Source organism: Bombina bombina, chromosome 5, assembly GCF_027579735.1.
Source record: "Bombina bombina isolate aBomBom1 chromosome 5, aBomBom1.pri, whole genome shotgun sequence".
Taxonomy (NCBI): Eukaryota; Metazoa; Chordata; class Amphibia; order Anura; family Bombinatoridae; genus Bombina; species Bombina bombina.
This window is the reverse complement of record NC_069503.1, coordinates 573,407,018-573,429,631: the sequence shown is the minus strand read 5'-3', so window position 1 is coordinate 573,429,631 and position 22,614 is coordinate 573,407,018. Positions and strand designations below refer to the sequence as shown.

Here is a 22,614-nt window from a genome sequence, read left to right as displayed (position 1 = left end):
CCCGCCCGCTGCCCTTGGCCTACCACTACCCGATTCCCTCTCCTTGCACCCCTCCCCCCGCAGTAGCCCTATGCCCTGACCCCTTCTCCCCCCCTTGACCCATCAGCCCTGACCCCCCCAGTATCTAGGCTCATCTCACTAAGACCTAACCTCCCTGGATACACGGCCCCCTTTTTCTTACACCCTCCAGCTTGACCCCTTCCTTTCTCCACCCCTGCGCTTACCCTCTGAGGCACCCTCTTCCTCTTACCCCCCCCCTAACACTGTCCCTCTCACTGGCCCAGCCTCTCTTATTCGGTCCTGATCTCCCATGTGAGCCCAGGGTGACTGAACCCCTGCTGTGTCTCCATACAGCAATGTCTGTGCCCCAGATGCCGATTCAGCGCTGTCACACACATTGTCCTGTGTAGGCAGATCAAGGCCCAGCCCTCCACCAGCTGTTCCCTTACCTGCCGCTACACCAACCTGACGTCCTCCTCACGACACCGGCTGCCTCCACATGCTCCACCACCTGCTCCTGGGCCTCCCCTGCTGCGAGACCTTGCTCCGCCCAGTGCATGGGCCATCCACCTGAGGGTACTTGCCCATCGCCATCACCACCGCTCCTGCCTCTTCCCCCATCTGGGGATAGCCAATCCGGAGGCCTTGACCGCCTCTGCGGCCTGCCTCTCCTGTCCCCGCCTTCATCCGACTCCACCACGGCTCCGGGGAGATTAGCTGCAGCTAAGTAGTCCCTTAGCCAAGCCGTGCCCCTCGCCGACACCAGCCTCTGCACCTCTTCCAGTAAGTTGTCCATCCTCCGCGGTCACTGCAATCACAAGTGCACTGCTAACTTTGCCTTGGGATTGCAGGGACACAAGAGGAAGGACAGCTTCCGCCCACAGCCTTAAATATCTGGGATCCCTAAGCTCCGCCCACCCCTAGCCTACTCCACTTGCCCAAATAGGGGTCACCTACCCCTCCGACGATTACTCTCCTCCGCATTTGTGACCGTAAGTTCAGTAATATATACGTTTGGATTTGCATGGAGTTATGCTTCCTAGAAATATATTCTTAAATGTGCAATCTCATTTATGGTTCTCTTAGAATGATACAATGCAGCAAGGCAGTGTGGTCTCGAAATACAGTTTAAAATAAGCGAAAATCCTGTTAAACAAGATATTATAAGTATTTTACTTAGAAACTTGTATCTGCCATTGTTTATAATTAGAGACAAAAAGGAGCCTTTAACAAACAAGAGAAATAAATACAGTTTAAAAGAATTATTGTGAAATTTATAAAACGCCCATATAACAATTGAAAAGCACTTCACTGTCTGGCCATCCTGATAACCTAAGAGATGCATTTAGATTGGTTAGCAGCTGTGCGTATTGAAATGGATAGCGAAAGTTATCTAAAAAAGTCTCAATCTCCATTCAAAATCCAATTTTAATAACACCAGTTCTGCTTGTGACAATCACGCAAGTCTGAGTGAGAATTACAATCATATATGAAAAGTACAATATGAAATCACGCCATTTGTAGATGTAGGTGTCCTGAAGTAAGTTTTCCGTGATATTACTTTGTCATCACATCTGCATATGTTTATGCCCCATTACATATATAAATGTATGCACTGTTGACTGTAGACTGCCCCTCCAATAGGGATGAATAAAGCTTTAATGAATTGATTCCATGTATGTTAATAAACCCCTTGACTGTCTCCCTTGGTCATTTCATAGGTACAAGCACATAGACTGTTTGGAAATAGTCATGAAGTCAGGTAGCAGTTATCTGAAAACTATTCCAATGCCTAGAGGTGCTAAATCTCAATAAGACAAAACTGGGCTCAAAGAGTAGTTGAAAAGTGAGTCACAAACGTATTGTGATTGCAGAGAAGTTTTTGAATACAAAGGGTAAATAGGGATTTTTTTGAGCAGCCAAAACCCCATTTGCAAGTGCAAGAAAGAGCTGAAATCATGATCATGCCGAATTCAAAAGTAACCCTTTTTTGTCTGAAAAACAGCCAACAAACTGCTCTTATAGATTGTGATTAAGGCACAAGTTTTTTTTTAAATAAGTACACAGCTGATTTTTAGAAGTAAAAATAAAAAATATGATCTTCCTGCTACAAGTTAATGTATTTTTTTTTTATTTGTTTATTAAAAGTTATGTTTAAAATCATTTTGTAATTCACACAAACCTTAAAGGGCCACTGTGCTCAAAAAATTTCTTTTGTGATTCACATAGAGCATGCATTTTTAAGCAACTTTCTAATTTACTCCTATTATCAAATTTTCTTCATTCTCTTGGTATGTTTATTTGAAAAGCAAGAATGTAAGTTTAGATGCCGGCCCATTTTTGGTGAACAACCTGGGTTGTCCTTGCTGATTGGTCAGCACCAATAAACAAGTGCTGTCCATCGTACTGAAGCAAACATTTGCTGGCTCCTTAACTGAGATGCCTTCTTTTTCAAATAAAGATAGCAAGAGAACGAATTCAAATTGATAATAGAAGTATATTAGAAAGTTACTTAAAATTGCATGCTCTATCTGAATCATGAAAGAAAAAAATTGGGTTCAGTGTCCCTTTAATCAATATTTGATCACTAAATAAGTATAATTCTATTTTTTTTTTTTTTTCATTTTTCAAAAAAAGAATTTAGCTTAGTTGTACATAAGTGCTAAAGTTATACTACTAGTACGCCTTTGTTCCTAAAATATAGAAACACATCATAAGATTGTATTTTGTGTATATTTGAAAATATGTTCACAGGTTAAGATGTTGTTCTTTACGTACATGAATCTCTTGAATTACTTTGCTATTTGGGTGTAACAAGGGGTTATATCCTCAATAAGCTCTAATATCTACTGTATATTATAGTATTACCAGTGTTTCTAAATAATTGTGGATAACCTAAACGCCTTAACCACTTGCTAACCAGAATTGAAATCCTAAACTAACCCCTACTAATACTAACAACTCTAGATCTCTCAACCTTAATTCATTCTTAATCATTCCCCTTCCATCTGTTATAAACACTAACTACACTAAAACCTCACTCCAGCTAACCCTAAATGTACTGGATTCATTTGCAATTAACACCAAACCACCACAATTATCTTATCTGGAAACTATTATACATCCTAATCCACACTATTTTTACCAGTCGCAACCATAATTAATCCTAACCATAACCTTTAATCGTAACTAAACTTGCACAAGAAATTAACCACTTCCTCCTAGATGCTGCAACTTTAACTAAACCTAACTATAATTTTAGTGAACCACAAATAATCCTAATTGCATCAGCAATCTATTGATATTAATTTTGGCCCACTACTGCTAGACACTTTCCTCAATCAAGGATTCTCTTTCTTCAAACTCGTCCAGATGCGTTTGAGGACTGTGAATGACCTTTGGTGCTTTGACAGGAAGATACAGAAAACAATCATTGCCAGAATTAATATTATTTGTAAAAAGTTCTATTAATTTTAGGTGACATTTTTTAGAGGGTAGGTTAGAAGGGTTGTACATAATAGCAGTAGTGAGGACTGGCTTAATAGCTCTGGGAAAAAGATTTGATATTGTTAATGTGCCAAGATCAATAATGGTAAGGATCCACTGATGTTAGTTTTTACTGTGATCAAGTGGAGGTTGGGGCTAGCTAATTACAATTTAGGGGATCGGGGATTTGCAATGCTTATCAAATTATTTACAGCTATATTCCCCAGAAAATACCAGTGGTATATTATTATGCTTATTTTGTTACAGATCATTTCTAATTAATACTTTACCTGATCTTATTGTGAGTAATTACAGATACACACTCATTAATAATTATTGTTTTGTTTAGGTTGTAAATGGATACTTTGTACATTATTTTGCTCCATCTAAGCTCCCAGTGGTGCCAAAAAATACAATTTTTGTAATTGACAGAAGTGGTTCAATGTGGGGCCAAAAGATGAAGCAGGTAAGTTATAACCCATAATAATTTTGAGCTATGTATGAGGCTATTTTTTGTGCAATTTATTGTGTGCTTTGTGTTTATTTTCAGACAAAAGAAGCCCTTCTTAAAATATTAGAAGACATCAAAGAGCATGATCACTTTAACTTTATAATATTTGATGGAAGGATAGAAGTATGGAAAGAGAAGTTAATGCCAGCCACTCCACAGAATGTTAAAGAGGCTAGACAATTTGTGAACTCTATTTCTGATCGGGGTTGTAAGTAAATATACAAACTAAATCATTTATATTTTGTTATAATACTGTCTTTTCCTTATTCTTAAATGAACTGTTAAAATCATTTTTACACTTTTTTTTTAATTTGAGTCCCTTTTAGTCTATAAGAACACCTAAAGTTATGATGTTTAATAAATGTTTTTTGACATTTTGTAAATTTTATAGCGATCAGTGATCACCTGTGTCATAGAGGAACTTGAGACCCCTTTGTGTAGGGCATCATTCCCTCCTCTGTCTTGCAAATGGTATGGGGGGGGGATGTGAGCTTTACAAAGCCCACTTTCTGCACCACTGGCAATGAGGAAGTAACTTTTTGGCTCTGAAAACTTCTTCATTCTTTCGTGTTTTGTTATCACATTCAGCTCAATGATATCACAAATCACGGCAGTTGGTGGATTAAAATGGAAATAAGAATTAAACTATTGCTATATACTGCTATGTTTAGGAGGAGGATGCTATATTCTCTTCTATAGATAAAAATGAAGGACTATGCTTGGCTTCCTCAAACATTCAAGCACCTTAAACCTCATGCTCTTCTCTGCTCAGGTGATGCAGGTTATTGCAACAGCTCCTAGCTCTTAAGGATACAAAATATTTATATAAGACTATCTGACACAACTCAGAGCTTACCTAATTTCAGAGACAAGAAGGAATATTAATCGAAAAAGTGACTATGTAACAACACATAAATTAAAATGTTTCACAGTCTATGGGGTAAATTTATCATGGTGCGGACAGACATGATCCGCTATAGCGAATCATGTCCGCCGCACTTAGATAAATACCGACAGCATAAGCTGTCAGCATTTATCATTGCACTAGCAATTCTTGTGAACTTCTGGTGCAATACCGCCCCCTGCAGATTTTCGGCCAATCGGCCACTAGAAGGGGGTGTCAATCAACCCGATCGTATTCGATTGGGCTGATTGCCGTCCGCCACCTCAGAGGTGGCGGATGATTTAAGGAGCAGCAGTCTTAGGACCGCTGCTTCTTAACTTCCGCTTCAGTCGGAACTGAAGCGGAGTGGGTCAGAAGCAGCATCCTTTATAAAGCGACCCCTTAGTGTGTGTGTATATATATATATATATATATATATATATATATATATATATATATATATATATATATAAATTGCAGTCAGTAGAATAAGCACTCCATATAACTATAACAGCCTCCAGGGTGCACTTACAAAATGATATCCAAATAAGCAGGTAGAAAAAAGGCACTCACTGAAAAAATATAAAACTTAACATTTAATAAATCACATAAAAAGCATAACGTTTCGGGAACATTACGTTCCCATTGTCAAATGCATGATACAGCCATGGAAAAAATATACCGCTCTGTATTTTTCCATGGCTGTATCATGCATTTGACAAAGGGGACGTAATGTTCCCGAAACGTTATGCTTTTTATGTGATTTATTAAATGTTAAGTTTTATATTTTTTCAGTGAGTGCCTTTTTTCTACCTGCTTATTTATATATATATATATATATATATATATATATATACAATATTCAAGAGAGAGCATTCTCACCTCAATTTCAACTGCCAGGGTGCCAACGGTTAAATATATAAACAGAAGGAGGCACTCACTGGTCTTTTAATAAGTGGATTTAATATCTGAATCAACTTATTAAAAGACCAGTGAGTGCCTCCTTCTGTTTCCTCACTGGTCTTCAGTAGTGATGTCGCGAATAGTTCGCCGGCGAATAGTTCCCAGCGAACATAGCTTGTTCGCGTTCGCCGCAGCGGGCGAACATATGCGATGTTCGATCTGCCCCCTATTCATCATCATTGAGTAAACTTTGACCCTGTATCTCACAGTCTGCAGACACATTTCAGCCAATCAGCAGCAGACACTCCCTCCCAGACCCTCCCAGCTCCTGTGCAGCAGCCATTTTAGATTCATTCTGATCCTGCATTCTTAGTGAGAGGAGGGATAGTGTAGCTGCTGCTGATTTTATAGGGAAATTGATAGCTAGGCTAGCGTATTCAGTGTCCACTACAGTCCTGAAGGACTTCATCTGATCTCTGCTGTAAGGACAGCACCCCAAAAAGACCTTTTTAGGGCTAGAACATCTTTTTTTTTTTTGCCTGTGTAATTTTGACTGTGAAAAATCAGTCTGCTAGTGTAATCTAATTGCAGTTGCCTGCCTGCAGTGCCACCACTCATATCTGTTGTAACAGTAGTGTAAATTTTGTAAAAAAAAACTTTTTTGACTGTGAAACATCAGTCTGCTAGTGTAATCTAATAGCAGTTGCCTGCCTGCCAGCGTGTGTGCCAGGCCCACTTGCCAACTAGTGCCACCACTCATATCTGTTGTAACAGTATTGTAAATTTAAAAAAAAAAAAACTTTTTTGACTGTGAAACATCAGTCTGCTAGTGTAATCTAATTGCAGTTGCCTGCCTGCCAGTGTGTGTGCCAGGCCCACTTGCTAAGTGCCACCACTCATATCTGTTGTAACAGTAGTGTAAATTTTTTAAAAAAAACTTTTTTGACTGTGAAACATCAGTCTGCTAGTGTAATCTAATTGCAGTTGCCTGCCTGCCAGCATGTGTGCCAGGCCCACTTGCCAACTAGTGCCACCACTCATATCTGTTGTAACAGTAGTGTAAATATTTAAAAAAAAAACTTTTTTGACTGTGAAACATCAGTCTGCTAGTGTAATCTAGTTGCAGTTGCCTGCCTGCCAGTGTGTTTGCCAGGCCCACTTGCTAAGTGCCACCACTCATATCTGTTGTAACAGTAGTGTAAATTTAAAAAAAAAAAACTTTTTTGATTGTGAAACATCAGTCTGCTAGTGTAATCTAATTGCAGTTGCCTGCCTGCCTGCCAGCGTGTGTGCCAGGCCCACTTGCCAACTAGTGCCACCACTCATATCTGTTGTAACAGTAGTGTAAATATTTAAAAAAAAAAACTTTTTTGACTGTGAAACATCAGTCTGCTAGTGTAATCTAGTTGCAGTTGCCTGCCTGCCAGCGTGTGTGCCAGGCCCACTTGCCAACTGGTGCCACCACCACTCATATCTGTTGTAACAGTAGTGTAAATTTAAAAAAAAAAAAACTTTTTTGACCGTGAAACATCAGTCTGCTAGTGTAATCTAATAGCAGTTGCCTGCCTGCCAGTGTGTGTGCCAGGCCCACTTGCCAACTAGTGCCACCACTCATATCTGTTGTAACAGTATTGTAAAATTTTTTTTAAAAAAAAACTTTTTGACTGTGAAACATCAGTCTGCTAGTGTAATCTAATTGCCGTTGCCTGCCTGCCAGCGTGTGTGCCAGGCCCACTTGCCAACTAGTGCCACCACTCATATCTGTTGTAACAGAACCAAAGCCTTACACCATCTTTCCAACCCCCCCCCCCCCTTGTTAGCTGGAAAACTAAAGTTTGCTGCAAATAATAAATAAAATATTGGCTGAACTCCCAAATACCAGAAGCAAGTGAAGCATTGTCTTGCAAAGACCCCAGTGAATTTAAAGATATTTCATAATGCAGACCACCGCCGCTACCTTGCTACAAATGGTGGCCCACAAGATGGAAAAACATTTTAACTCCCTCGTGAGAATCTTAAGTGATGAGAGGAGTGATGTTACTAAAGAAGACATAACTCGCAGACCAGCACTAACATTAACCTGACCACAAGACACAAAAGTCTTGTGTCCGGTGTTCTGCTGTCGACTAAGATTAATCTGTTATGCTTGATGGGCAGCAAGATGATGCCGGAATGCCAATTCTAAGGGAGATGATATCAGAAAATCTGTTGATGTCAGGTACCAGCTCCAATTATATGCTTAACTCTGAGAAGTTGATCCCTGGCTCCCTAGCAACATGGCCAGTCACTGGAGGACATAAGACCAAACGCGAGTTGAAGCTCCCAGATGACAGCAGCCGGACATGTTCTTCATTAATCCTACTTCCTATTCAGACTTACAGGCCTATAGCAAATATATAGGAGACACTAGTCTTCCATTAGATACTGTGACGGCAAGCTATCATACAGGAAATATCTACACTCCTGCCTTGGCGACTGACTACTGCTCCCTGAACCTTCAGCTCTCTTCGGGAGGAATCATATGGATCACAGAAGCGGAGCCTGTTTCAACACTCCTATCTTGTGGCATCAGGTAGTGGACTGGACTGCCTTTTGAATCCAGAAAGAAGAATCACTTTCTATACCGAGCTGACATTCCACTCTAATACCTATATTGATTTTGTTTTTTTATGCAGGAAATACCAAATATCCTAGGCATATTAAACAGAGGGCGCTTCATGTGCATATAAGTAATGTAATGACATTCAAGTGATACAGATACACAGGGTACTCACAAATTGTGGTAGCACTCTATTGTGCTGTTGGGGGCATTCTGGAGACTCACAGTGCTCCAGCTCACCGAGTCCCGGCTAACAGCTCTCTCCAAAGGGTCTGGCAGGCAAAATTCAAATAAAGCACCATAAATCATATGTTTAATAAAAACCTTTAAAATGTGTACAAATACAAGGGGTTAAAATAATCATTCAGAGCCCCAATATGCTGCATGTCAGGCATAACTAACATAACAAATATGCTACCTTTTTATATAAGTTTCTACCAATCACATTCTTTAATTAAGCAGAGGCACCTTTTTGTAGCAGTTAAGAACACTCCTAATGTGATTCACAATAAACAGATCACATTCAATATTAGAACTATTTCTATTTGTGCTTTTTATATGTAGACAGTGTGTGTATATTTTTACAACAGCACGTTGATCACAATCTCAATCTGAAGGGTAGTAGATTCAGGAGTAATTTGAGGAATCACTTCTTTTATATTCATGGAATAAACTTCCACAAGAGGTGGTTTTGACAAACACTGTGGGGGACTTCAAGAATTACTGTGATTAGCATAAAGCTATCCTACGAACTAGATAAGTTTATACTTTTAGGAAATATTGTGCAGACTTGTTGGACCTACGGTTGTTATCTGTTTTAAAAATCTATGTATCTATATTAAATTAATCAGTATGACAACACACTGCATTCTTGGAGAATGATGTATATTCGGTCAATGGAAAATGTTTTGATTTGAACTGCATAATATTAGAATCTACCTAGTGAGTCTACATTGGCTTACTCATGCATAACATAGCCTAGTAGGAGGCTTCTTTTGGTTAGATAATTTAATCCCCTTGCATTGTGTGTAATTAATGTACTGTGTGCCATTATGTATTGTAGAAGTTAAATGTTTTGTTAAGCTAGAAATTAACAAATTAGAGATAAAGTAAGGAGATCAAAGAAAAAATTTTTTATTGATATTTTTGTAGAAGACAATAAAAAAATAGAAGAACATACAAATGCAGGTAAAATGTACATATTTCAGAAATCACATATTTATCTCCATGAACAGAATTCATACAAAATAAATGTCCTCAATTTTTGTCCCTAAGGATATCAGTTAGAAAAAGTGAGAGTTAAAAATCAAAATAGGGATTATATAAAGTGAAGTCCTATTAAAGGCTCTTTTGCTTTTCGTAATACAAAGGTTAACTATAAAATCAGACATTTGATGATTACTGAACACAAAGCTATTACTTTACTAACTATTAGGATATTAAGATATAAGCATTATCTTGTGGAAAGTACCTTACTAGACAAGAGGAAATAATGTCCTAGGAATTCCATGGGAAGTAGGAAGGGGGGATGGGCAGATTGATGCATAATGTTGGGAGGATATGAGTGTAAAATAAACGGACATGTATAAGTGTTACGCAGCAGTTAAATTTGTCATACTAAGGTCGCCATCTAGTGGACAGATATTTATATTCACTAACTGAAAGATTATGCAGATTTCTCATATTCACAGTTTTACAGACATTTAACCTAGATCGCATAGGCAGTTATTTTTTATTTAAGACAAAGGATAACATTTTATACATAACATATATTAATCAGATATGCTAGACCCCCTCCTGCAGCCCTGGCCGCAGACCGCCAGACAGGGTCCAGGAAACAAATAGATAATCCGCCTTTACTAGTGTCAATTATGTGAGAAGTTGAGCGGTAAGAAATATTTATGATGGCATTTATATATTTATTTTTATAAACTACATCTCTAGGTTATGTCACTGAGGGAATGAGTAGTTAAGAGGTGCATAAATCTCCTAGCGCTGCTATGTTCAGTTCAAAAGTGCACAATAAAAAAAAAAAAAAATGTGAACTATTACATGATAACTCTACAAAGAAAAAATTAGAACTGTGCTAACTAGAAGAGTGTACAAGATTATAAAGTAAGATATTAGCACTCTATAGTTAATGAACTCTACGTAATCAGGAGCTCCATTATTTATTTCAATCACAAGTAAATCAAAGATGACAGTCATTATCTCAAATATATGATCTTAAGTGAGTAGCGCTAAGTTCCTTATCCTGTAGTGCCATGTGGCAGTTAGGGTATTTGTAAGGTTCTCTGCCGATGCCCAAATGGTAGGGCGACTGATCAGCTAGGATGTGTATACAGGCCTCTGAAGTTTCTCTCCACCTGGCTCCGGGTGTTATCTGGGACAGAGCGGACCAGAGTCCCCTGTCCTGATGCTTTGACATTTGTCAAACTAGAATTGCTACCATGTGGAGGGTAGATAGAATAAGAGCACCTGGATCTCTAGGCTTACAGACTGATCCATGACTTGAGCCTTTTCTGGCTCTTTGCTCACCTTCCTGTCAAGGAGCCCATCTCCTGCAGATCCCCTGCCACTCTCTGCTGCCTCGTAGTCAGGTGGATTTATATCCTGGGGCATATATGTAGTGATCCCCGGCTCCAAACTCTCACCAACTTCGAACTGCTGAGCGGGTCTGTTGGTGCACATTGTAATGAATATATCATAATGGTTTGTTCCAGTTGTTGCTGTTTATATTTGTTGCAGTTCATATATTCTAACACTAGGGACAAGCATGAGGTATAACAGTGAAATGGGTGTGTTATCTTCAGTTAATAAAAAGTTCTTGAAGTTGAACAATGGTGCCTTCATGAGTTCTGTGCATTCTATAACAGGAGATCTTTACATGGTATCAGAAGTAAACAGATTTATTTAAGTTTGATTGCCATGGCTGCAAGCAGACAGCAAGTGCCTCCTATGGACTTTGATAAAGGCAATGTATGTGAGCACTGGACAAGATGGAGAGAGCTCATGGAATTATTATTTTCTGGCCCTGATGCTGACAAGTGGACACAGGAGCAGAAGGCTGCACAGTTTCTCATTTGCATTGGAGAGAAAGGCAGAGATATTTGCAGATCATAGAGTGCAAGTGGAGCTATATCAGCTGAAGGTAAAAAGGATCCCAATGTGTTATTTGAGAAAATTGAGGCATACTGTAATCCTAAGAAAAAACATAACTGTACAGAGAAAAGTGTGTTATGAAAGACATCAGGGTAAAACAGAATCTATAGATGAGTGGGTCACACAGCTACATCTCATAGCTAAAGACTGTGCCTTTCAGGACTGTGATGATATGATAAAAGATAGAATTGTGATGGGATCAAATTCTAGAGAAGTACAGGAAAAATTACTGCTAGAAGAGGATTTAACCATAAACTCTGCAGTAAAAATAGCTAGAGCATATGAAACATCCAGAGCTCACATGCAGTTAATTCATAGTGACACAGAAGTCTTACACATGGTGCAAAGGAAAAGTGAAAGTAATCTGATTCATAGCAGAAAAGCAAATAACCTGCAGGATTGTGCAGAGCAAACTCTTTACAGAAGCTGTACTAAATGTGGTACAAAACACACTAAGAATACACAGTGTCCAGCACAGGGAAAAATATGCTACAAATGTCAGAAAAACAACCATTTTGCCAGGGTGTGCAGAAACATAAAGTATAGGAAGTCAGTGAATCAAGTGGAGCAAGATGAAAATGAAACTGATAGTGACATTGATCAAAGTACAATATTTCTAGCTATGGTGGATAAAACAAATGTAGAACAAGATGAAGTATATGTTGAGATGCTTGTGAACACACAAAACATACCAATTAAATTCAAGATTGATACAGGTGCACAAGTAAATTGCATTCCTGCTAGCACATATTATGACAAACTGGCAAACATATGTGAGCTTGAAAAGTCTGGTCTGTCAAAACTTGTTGGTTATGGAGGACACCGGCTACATGTACTGGGAAAGTGCTCATATCAATGCATGTTACAAAACAAAGAACTTAATTTGGAATTTTATGTTATACACACCCCAGCAAAGCCTGTTTTAGGGTTAAGTGCCTAAATCTTATAAAAATAGTCATGAATGTTGATCAGTATAACAAAGGTTTATCTAAGCAACAAGTTCAGGAACTATTTTCAGATGTGTTTCAAGGGCTAGGTTGTTTGCCTGGTGAATGCAGCATTAAACTAAAACTAGATGCACATCCAGTAATTCATTCACCAAGAAGGATTCCAATTGCCATAAAAGACAAACTCAAAGAGGAACTGGATCGCATGGTAAATTTAGGAGTGCTGAAAAAAGCAGATGAGCCCACTGAGTGGGTGAGTTCAATGGTTGCAGTAGAAAAGAAAAACTCAGGTGCTTTAAGAATATGCATTGATCCAAGAGATTTAAACAGAGAAGTCATGCGAGAACACTACAGTTTACCAACTCTAGATGACATCACACACAAGTTAGCACATGCAAAATTCTTCAGTGTATTAGATGCTCAGTCAGGATATTGGCAGCTCAAATTAGATGAACAGAGCAGCAGGCTCACCACTTTTAATTCACCATTTGGAAGATGGCGCTTTACTAGAGTTCCCTTTGGTATTGCCTCAGCACAAGAAATATTTCAGAAAAAAGCACATGAAACCATTGAAGGCCTTCATGGTGTAGATGTAATCATAGATGATCTTCTGGTATATGGATCTACACTATTGTAACGGTGTTGAGAGAGAAACATGAAGTTAAACACAGGTAAAATGCAAATCGGTGTTACCCAAGTTAAATATTTTGGTCATATTCTGTCACAAGATGGGCTAAAAGCAGACCCAGAGAAAATAGCAGCAATGCAACATCTGGATCCTCCTACCTCTAAGAAGGAATTAGAAACCATTCTGGGTATGTTTAATTATCTGTCAAGGTTTGTTCCTGGACTAGCAAAAGCTACAGCTCCACTAAGAGAACTACTCCAAAAGGATGCACTATAGAGCTGGAATGACTCAATAAATAATGTTTTTGAAGATGTCAAAGGTCTTATTGTGCATTCATCGGAAACTGGATTACAATATTTTGACCCCAAGAAGGAGGTAACAATACAGGTTGATGCCTCTCAGTTCGGTTTAGGAGCAGTCCTAATGCAGGAAGGCAAGCCTGTTGCATATTCTTCCAGATCAATGACTCCTACGCAACACAACTATGCCCAAATAGAAAAAGAAATGTTGGCCATTGTAATTGGTTGTGAAAAGTTTCATCAATACATCTATGGGCAGAAAGTCACAGTTGAGACTGATCATAAACCACTTATGAGCATCATGGAAAAACCCCTTGTGTCCGCTCCACCAAGGCTGCAAAGAATGATCCTAAGAATAAAAAATATGATATGCATGCAGTATATGTACCTGGCAATAGAATTCCAGTAGCTGATATGCTTTCAAGGACATTTAAGCCTGGACAAGACGAAAGAGAGGAAAGGGACTTGGAAGATCATGTGCACTCTGTACTTTCACAATTACATGCTACTGATGAGAAACTTAAAGAAATACAGCTAGCAACAGAAAGGGATGCAACTATGGCCAATTTGATTACAATAATAAGGCAAGGATGGCCAAACTCAAAAGCCAAAGTGAATGTTGACTTAAAACCTTACTGGAAAGTAAGAAAAGAACTGTCAGTAATTGATGGGATTGTTTTTAAAGGGGAGAGAATTGTGGTTCCCCCGGAGCTCAGGAAAGAAATAATAAGAAAACTGCATATAGGGCAGTTTGGAATAGCCTTGTGTAAAAGACGTGCTAGGGATCTCTTATATTGGCCTGGAATGAATTCACAGATTGAAGACATGGTCAATAATTGTGCAACATGTCAAGAAAATCAAAGAGCAAACCAAAAGGAGCCAATGGTAACAAGAGTACAGTCAGAGAGAGCTTGGCAAAGAATTGCATCAGACCTATTTACATGGAACCATAACAACTATCTTATAATGGTAGACTACTACAGTCGTTACTTTGAAATAGTTCAACTAAGAGACTCTAAGTCTAGTGCAGTGATAAATGTCATTAAATCTGTCTTGGCAAGACATGGCATATGTGATGAGTTAATATCAGATAATGGTCCTCAGTACTCCTCAATGGAATTCGCAAACTTTGCAAAAGAATGGGGTTTCAAACACACATTGTCCACTCCACATTACCCACAGTCAAATGGCTTAGCTGAATAATATGTACAAATTGCAAAGAACATTTTGGAAAAAGCAGCCCAAACTAATCAAGATCCATACCTGTGTATTCTAAACTACCGTAACACCCCAATAGATGGAATTGCATCACCTTCACAATTACTAATGAGTAGACGTTTGAAATCAGTTTTGCCTTCAACACCTACACAACTTGCCTCCAAAGTACAGAATCATGAAATGGTTAAACAGGGAGTGGAATCATTAAAAAACAGGCAGAAACAGTACTATGATCGTGGGTCTAAATTTCTAAAACCTTGTGAGCTTGGTGATAGGGTAAGGATGCAAAATTTAGAAGGAAGGTGGAAACCTGCAGTGGTAACCAAAGTAACAAGTGCACCACGCTCATACATTGTCCGCACCGAGAATGGTAAAGATTACCGGCACAACAGAGTACATCTGCGTCATAAAAGAGGTTCAAATACAGGAGTTACAAATATTCCAGATGCAGTGCTTCATGTACCACCAAGGATGTCATATAGTGATATAAATGAGACTCTAAGCTCAACTGATGCTTCACATGTGGACATACAGGAGGGACAATTACTGAGTACAACACCAACCGCACAACTCTCTGATCACAGCTCCAATGTGATTCTTCCTAGCACAACAGAAACAGCACAAGTTGAGACACCCAGTAGATTCTCAAGATATGGACGGAGAATCAAGCCAAAGTATTGGCAAGATTATGACACTACATAACTGTGTGCTTTGTTTGTTTGTTTGTTTTTGTGCTTGTTTTTTTTTTTAAATGTATATTCCTTTATATCTAATATATATTGTTTTATTTTTTATTTATTTTTAAGAAGGGAGATGTAATGAATATATCATAATGGTTTGTTCCAGTTGTTGCTGTTTATATTTGTTGCAGTTCATATATTCTAACACTAGGGACAAGCATGAGGTATAACAGTGAAATGGGTGTGTTATCTTCAGTTAATAAAAAGTTCTTGAAGTTGAACAATGGTGCCTTCATGAGTTCTGTGCATTCTATAACAGGAGATCTTTACACACATGTTCTCCTCTGGTATCTCCGCCGTTACTGTAAAAAAATTGTATCATGAGCCGTTTTAGATCAGAGCAATGTCCATCCAGCAGCTCAGAGAGGGTCTCTTCAAACATTCCCATCACTAACTTTGTTGGATACATAAGTATGGAAGTATCGCTGTTCTTCTAACCCCAGGAATATGGGGGGGGGGGTACATGTGAGGCAGCCCCAGCTCCACGGTGTTCCACTCACCAGTACATTAAAGGCCAAGTCAGCAGAGTTTTCCTGAAGAGCATAGGTCAGGCTTGTCATATATCTTCTCCTGGGATCTAGTAAAGTGTCTATGGTAGCATTACTTCCATCTGGAAAATAATGCTTATGTTTAAATTTACTTTTTATATATAAAATAGCTTAAAGGTACATGAAACCCAAAATTTTTCTTTCATTAGTCAGATAGAGAATACAATTTTAAACAACTTTCTAATTTACTTCTATTATCTAATCTGTTTCATTCTCTTGGTATCATTTGTTGAAGGAGCAGCAATGCACTACTAGTTTCTAACTGAACACATGGGTGAGCCAATCACATTCAATATATCTATGCAGCCACCAATCAACAGCTAGAACCTAGGTTCTCTGCTGCTCATGATCTGCCTAGATAAACCTTTCAGCAAATGATAACAAGAGAAGGAAGCAAATTAAATAATATAAGTAAATTGGAAAGTTGTTTAAAATTGTATTCTCTATCTGAGTCATGAAAGAAAATTTTGGGGTTTCATGTACCTTTAAATTAGAAAACGGATTGCCGGAGCTATATTTAGACACGTCCTGCCGCTTTAAGAGTAGGCTCCGCCCCCATAAATACATTTTTAAGGATGTATCTAAAACATTACTATTGATTGTAGAAATCAAGCAAGTTTCAATATAATCACTTTTGAAATATATTTGCTTACATAATCATCCACATATTGAGATTTAAGTGCATTAAAGGGACCTTGAACACCTGTTATTTATTTTATTTGTCTTCTTTTTCTATAATTTAAAAATTCTGGGCTTTCTAAAGTGGAAAAGAAGTCTCCAGACTTAACACGTATGGTCATTTGTTGCACACACTAGTGACCCATTTATAACAGTCCCTGTTTAACCTCAGAAGAGAAATAAAAATAGGTTACAACATGGAAATGCCAGCTCCATTTATTAAGCAATGGATGCTGCTTTGGAGCCCCATTGTTTCAGGTTTGTCTGAAACGGAAGTTAAGAAGCAGCGGTCATAAGACAGCTGCTCTTCAACTTGTTCGCCACCTTTTAGGTGGCGGATTGAAATCATCCCGATCCGATATGATCGACATAATTGACAGACCCTGCTAGCGGCTGACTCGCCGTCACTAGAAATGCTTGCGCAATGATAAATGCCGACAGTGTATGCTGTCGGCATTTAGCAAGCTCTGCAACAGCGAATCATATCTGTTCGACTATTAATAAATCTTCCCCTTTAACTTTACTTACGTTTTTTTCAATTTTAAAACAAGTAATATAACAATCTGCATATTATTCTCAGGTTAATCTTTTGTTTGAATATATTCTATGATATATATTCTAGTTACCATTTGATTGGTATTTGATGCCCCTTTAAGTGTATGGCATCCATTTTATGAATTATTTTATTCACAAAAACAGATGCTTATTTTAAAAGCAACACTTCTACTAAACTAAAAGACAAGCTTTAAATGTTTTGCCTGGTATCATTTATGAAATTATTTCAATTGCTTTCTCTATATTTATTTTTTTGCATAGTACAAATTATATGAGACATTTACTAATATATTTTAACCATTTATATAACACCACAATTATTTTATTATTGATGAATGCATGTACCTATTATTTATATTACTATCTCAATATTGGTAACAAAATAACAAGAGTTTTGCATTAAAATTTATAAAATCACAGTGACAGCGAGTAACAATGACTGCATACGTAAAATAGAGTCCAGATACTGGCATTCTGCAATGCTTGTTGTCACCAGGCTTACGGCTAGATTTAGAGTTTTGTCGGTAACGACCCGCGTAGCTAACGCTGGCTTTTTTCTGGCCGCACCTTTAAAATAACTCTGGTATTGAGAGTCCACAGAAAGGCTGCGTTAGGCTCCAAAAAAGGAGCGTAGAGCATATTTAACGCAACTGCAACTCTCGATACCAGAGTTGCTTACGGACGCGGCCAGCCTCAAAAACGTGCTCGTGCACGATTCCCCCATAGGAAACAATGGGGCTGTTTGAGCTGAAAAAAAAAAAAGCAGCGTTCAGCTCCTAACGCAGCCCCATTGTTTGCTATGGGGAAACACTTCCTACGTCTGCACCTAACACTCTAACATGTACCCCGAGTCTAAACACCCCTAACCTTACACTTATTAACCCCTATTCTGCTGCCCCCGCTATCGCTGACCCCTGTATATTATTTTTAACCCCTAATCTGCCGCTCCGTAAACCGCCGCTACTTACATTATCCCTATGTACCCCTAATCTGCTGCCCCTAACACGGCCGACCCCTATATTATATTTATTAACCCCTAATCTGCCCCCCACAACGTCGCCTCCACCTGCCTACACTTATTAACCCCTAATCTGCCGAGCGGAACGCACCGCTATTATTATAAAGTTATTAACCCCTAATCCGCCTCACTAACCCTATAAAAAATAGAATTAACCCCTAATCTGCCCTCCCTAACATCGCCGACACCTAGCTTCAATTATTAACCGCTAATCTGCCGACTGGAGCTCACCGCTATTCTAATAAATATATTAACCCCTAAAGCTAAGTCTAACCCTAACACTAACACCCCCCTAAATTAAATATAATTTTAATCTAACGAAATTAATTAACTCTTATTAAATAAATTATTCCTATTTCAAGCTAAATACTTACCTGTAAAATAAATCCTAATATAGCTACAATATAAATTATAATGATATTATAGCTATTTTAGGATTAATATTTATTTTACAGGTAACTTTGTATTTATTTTAACCAGGTACAATAGCTATTAAATAGTTAAGAACTATTTAATAGCTAAAATAGTTAAAATAATTACAAATTTACCTGTAAAATAAATCCTAACCTAAGTTACAATTAAACCTAACACTACACTATCAATAAATAAATTAATGTTTGAAGTTAGGTGTCGGCGATGTTAGGGAGGGCAGATTAGGGGTTAATACTATTAATTATAGGGTTATTGAGGCGGGAGTGAGGCGGATTAGGGGTTAATAACTTTATTATAATAGCGGTGCGGTCCAGGCAGATTAGGGGTTAATAAGTGTATGCAGGTGGAGGCGACGTTGTGGGGGGCAGATTAGGGGTTAATAAATATAATATAGGGGTCGGCGGTGTTAGGGGCAGCAGATTAGGTGTACATAGCTATAATGTAGCTGGCGGCGGCGTGCGGACGGCAGATTAGGGGTTAATAAGTGTAGCTAGCTGGCGGCGACGTTGAGGGGGGCAGATTAGGGGTTAATAAATATAATATAGGGGTCGGCGGTGTTAGGGGCAGCAGATTAGGGGTACATAAGGATAACGTAGGTGGCGGTCGGCAGATTAGGGGTTAAAAAAATGTAATCGAGTGGCGGCGATGTGGGGGGGCCTCGGTTTAGGGGTACATAGGTAGTTTATGGGTGTTAGTGTACTTTAGAGCACAGTAGTTAAGAGCTTTATGAACCGGCATTGACTTTTTTCTGCGGCTGGAGTTTGGTCGTTAGATTTCTAACGCTCACTTCAGACACGACTCTAAATACCGGAGTTAGAAAGATCCCATTGAAAAGATAGGATACGCAATTGACATAAGGGGATCTGCGGTATGGAAAAGTCGCGGCTGAAAAGTGAGCGTTAGACCCTTTTTTGACTGACTCCAAATACCGGCGGTAGCCTAAAACCAGCGTTAGGAGCCTCTAACGCTGGTTTTGACGGCTACCGCCAAACTCCAAATCTAGGCCTTAGTGAGCTATCACTGGAAGTCTCAGGAGTCCAGTAATGCAATAAGTTCCCCAGTGGTCACATGATCACTGTGACAGTTAGTCACACTGATCACATGTCACAAATGAAAAGCCAATGTTTGTGAACAATTGCTTGTCTTGACTCCTCCTCTTCTCTCCCTTTCAGCACCTATGTCATACAAATAGTTACAATTTTATTAAAGTGTATTTTTTTTCATAAATTTATTTTAATCAAAGTGTACTTTTTATAACTTTATTTTAATAAAAGTGTTTATTTTTCCCTAAGTGTCAGAATTCCTCTAGGGAAATACACTGGGGAGTCTATATATACGTATATATATATATATATATGTCCTCTTTGGAGATAGAAACTACAATTTTTGTAGGTTCATTTTTGTATATGCAAGACTACAAGACTACAGTCTACACAGTTATTTCTGTTACATTAAAAAAAAACACTATTTTCTTGTGACCTGTATGGTTTTCCCTCTCGGTCCCCCAGCTTAGGCAAAAACAGTTTATCTTGTTAAATGGACCATCATTTCTTTAAGATTTTCTTTATTTTTGGTGCTGCTTCATTAAATGTAGCAATTCTATATTTGTGTTTCTCTTTCTGTGTATTATGTTTAAATGATAATGTTCTACCTGTTTGTTTTTGTTTGATTATTTATTTTTGTATTTTTACTTTGCTTAGGTAGTTGTCTTTTCTCCTTGAATTTCCTTTTTGAAAATATCTGCTTCTCTTTCAAGATTTTAAATTTTAGAACAATTGCATCTTATTCTTTGAATCTTTCCATATGGTATGGTTTTAATCCATGAGTAAAAATGCCTTCTAGATAGCCATTACTATATATTTGTCTTCTGTATATTTTTGTTTTGTTATTGACATACTCCTTAAAGATATTAATGTTTTATATTTTTATTGAAACTGTGTTATAGCTACAAACATCAATGACCCTTTAATGAAAGCGATTGAACTGCTGAATATAGCACATGAATTGAAAGAGGTACCGGAAAGATCAACATCTTTAATCATCCTTCTGACTGATGGTCAGGCTAATGTAGGTAAGTGAAATTACTATATACTGGAAGCAAACCCCAGGGAAGACTGTATGCAAACCCCACTGGATTACAACCATATATATACACATAATGCTTAAGATACTAGTCAGCACTTAAACACATAAAAACTAACAAGTGAGTGATAACTAGTTTCTGTTGCTGACTTTTATTTTTTCTAGATTTGGGAAATGCACCCAGGGTATTCTGATATTGCTTCAGAAGCAAAGGATGTGCACTAAGAGTACAGTCCATTACTGTGTTCTGTATGAGTTTTATTGGCTAAAATCCTCAAAGGATCAGTTAGCAAACAATAAAAAAGCAGCACTGGAGGGGTCTTGGTGATGTGCTTGGGGTTGTCAGATCCTGAACAATAGCTACTGTTTAATTAATCCTTAATTTCATGTTTTTTTTGTATGTGAGTTACAGCTAGTTTATGTTGTTACATATACAGTATATTTGAAAGGTTATGAAGATTTGTAATGTCCTTTACATAACTATCTGTATTGAAATGATTTGACATACTTTTTTTTATAATTGATCTCACTCATCTTTAACAGTACATTTGTATTATGATTCTAGCAATATCAACTGTTTAAAGGGATATGAAACCTATTTTTTTTTTTTAATGATTAAGATAGAGCGTGCAATTTTAAGCAACTTTCTAATTTACTCCGATTATCAATTTTTCTTCTTTCTCTCTGTATCTTCATTTTAAAAAGCAGTAATGTAAGCTTAGGAGCCATCCCATTTTTGGTTCAGCAACCTAGCATTCGCTGATTGGTGGCTACATGGTTCAGCGCTACCCAGGTGCTGAACCAAAAATTGTCCTGCTCCTAAGCATTACATTCCTGCTTTTCAAAAAAAGATACCAAGAGAACCAGAAAAATTGATAATAGGAGTAAATTAGAAAGTTCCTTAAAATTCCATAAAAAACACATTATAGTAAAAGGACATACACTAAAGTGTATTACTCTAATACTATATATGGGGCGCTTAGCAGGAAAAAATTTCAGAATCAGCAGGGGATAAAAAATCCTAAAATAAATTTAACAATGTCAATGTGGATGAGTCCCAAAAGACCCCAATAGACGTCACACATAGATCCCGGCTGCTCTCTGGGGTAATCGTCAGATGAATGCAGAAGGTTCCTATGATAGGAAACAAACAGAGGCGCCTCTAAGTGTACTATCATCATGGTAAAAATAAGGCTAATTCAATAAAACCACTCTGAGCTGCTTGGCTGACTACACACATAGCATGTCTGGCCACAGCCGATCCAGCCAAATTGGCTCCAAACTTCGTCTCTCTGCCCGCCCTCACACTGGTCACGACTCCCACTTTCTGAGTAAGGTGAATTACTGAATTTATGTTTATTTAACCGGGCTATAATCATACACCTAGATTATGAGTTTTGCGGTAACAGGGGTGCGGTGCTAACGAGCAGTTTATGCTCACCGCTCACTTACAGACAGCGCTGGTATTACGGGTTTTTACAAACCAAGCGTTAACCGCAAAAAAGTGAGAGTAGAGCAAAATTTTGCTCCACATCTCACCTCAATACCAGCGCTGCTTACGTTAGCGGTGAGCTGGCTGAACGTGCTCATGCACGATTTCCCCATAGGAATCAATGGGGGAGAGCCAGCTGAAAAAAAAACTAGCACCTGCAAAAAAGCAGCGTGTAGCTCCTAACACAGCCCCATTGATTCCTATGGGGAAAATACATTTATGTCTACACCTAACACGAACCCTGAGTCTACACACCCCTAATCTTACACTTATCAACCCCTAACCTGCTGCCCCCAACATCGCCGACACCTACATTATACTTATTAACCCCTAATCTGCTGCTCCGGACACCGCCGCCACCTACATTATACTTATGAACCCCTAATCTGCTGCCCCCAACATCGCCGACACCTACATTATATTTATTAACCCC

General features: G+C 38.3%; 1 protein-coding gene across 1 annotated transcript in view; it reads left to right on the top strand.

The window, feature by feature from the left end:
• Window positions 1–22,614, top strand: part of LOC128660593 (inter-alpha-trypsin inhibitor heavy chain H3) — a 342,570-nt gene that overhangs the window by 157,350 nt on the left and 162,606 nt on the right. The window contains exons 8-10 of the mRNA XM_053714519.1: window positions 3,836–3,952; window positions 4,037–4,205; window positions 20,553–20,678. Coding sequence (XP_053570494.1) covers window positions 3,836–3,952; window positions 4,037–4,205; window positions 20,553–20,678 — 412 coding nt within the window. The remainder of the gene's footprint in view (window positions 1–3,835; window positions 3,953–4,036; window positions 4,206–20,552; window positions 20,679–22,614) is intronic.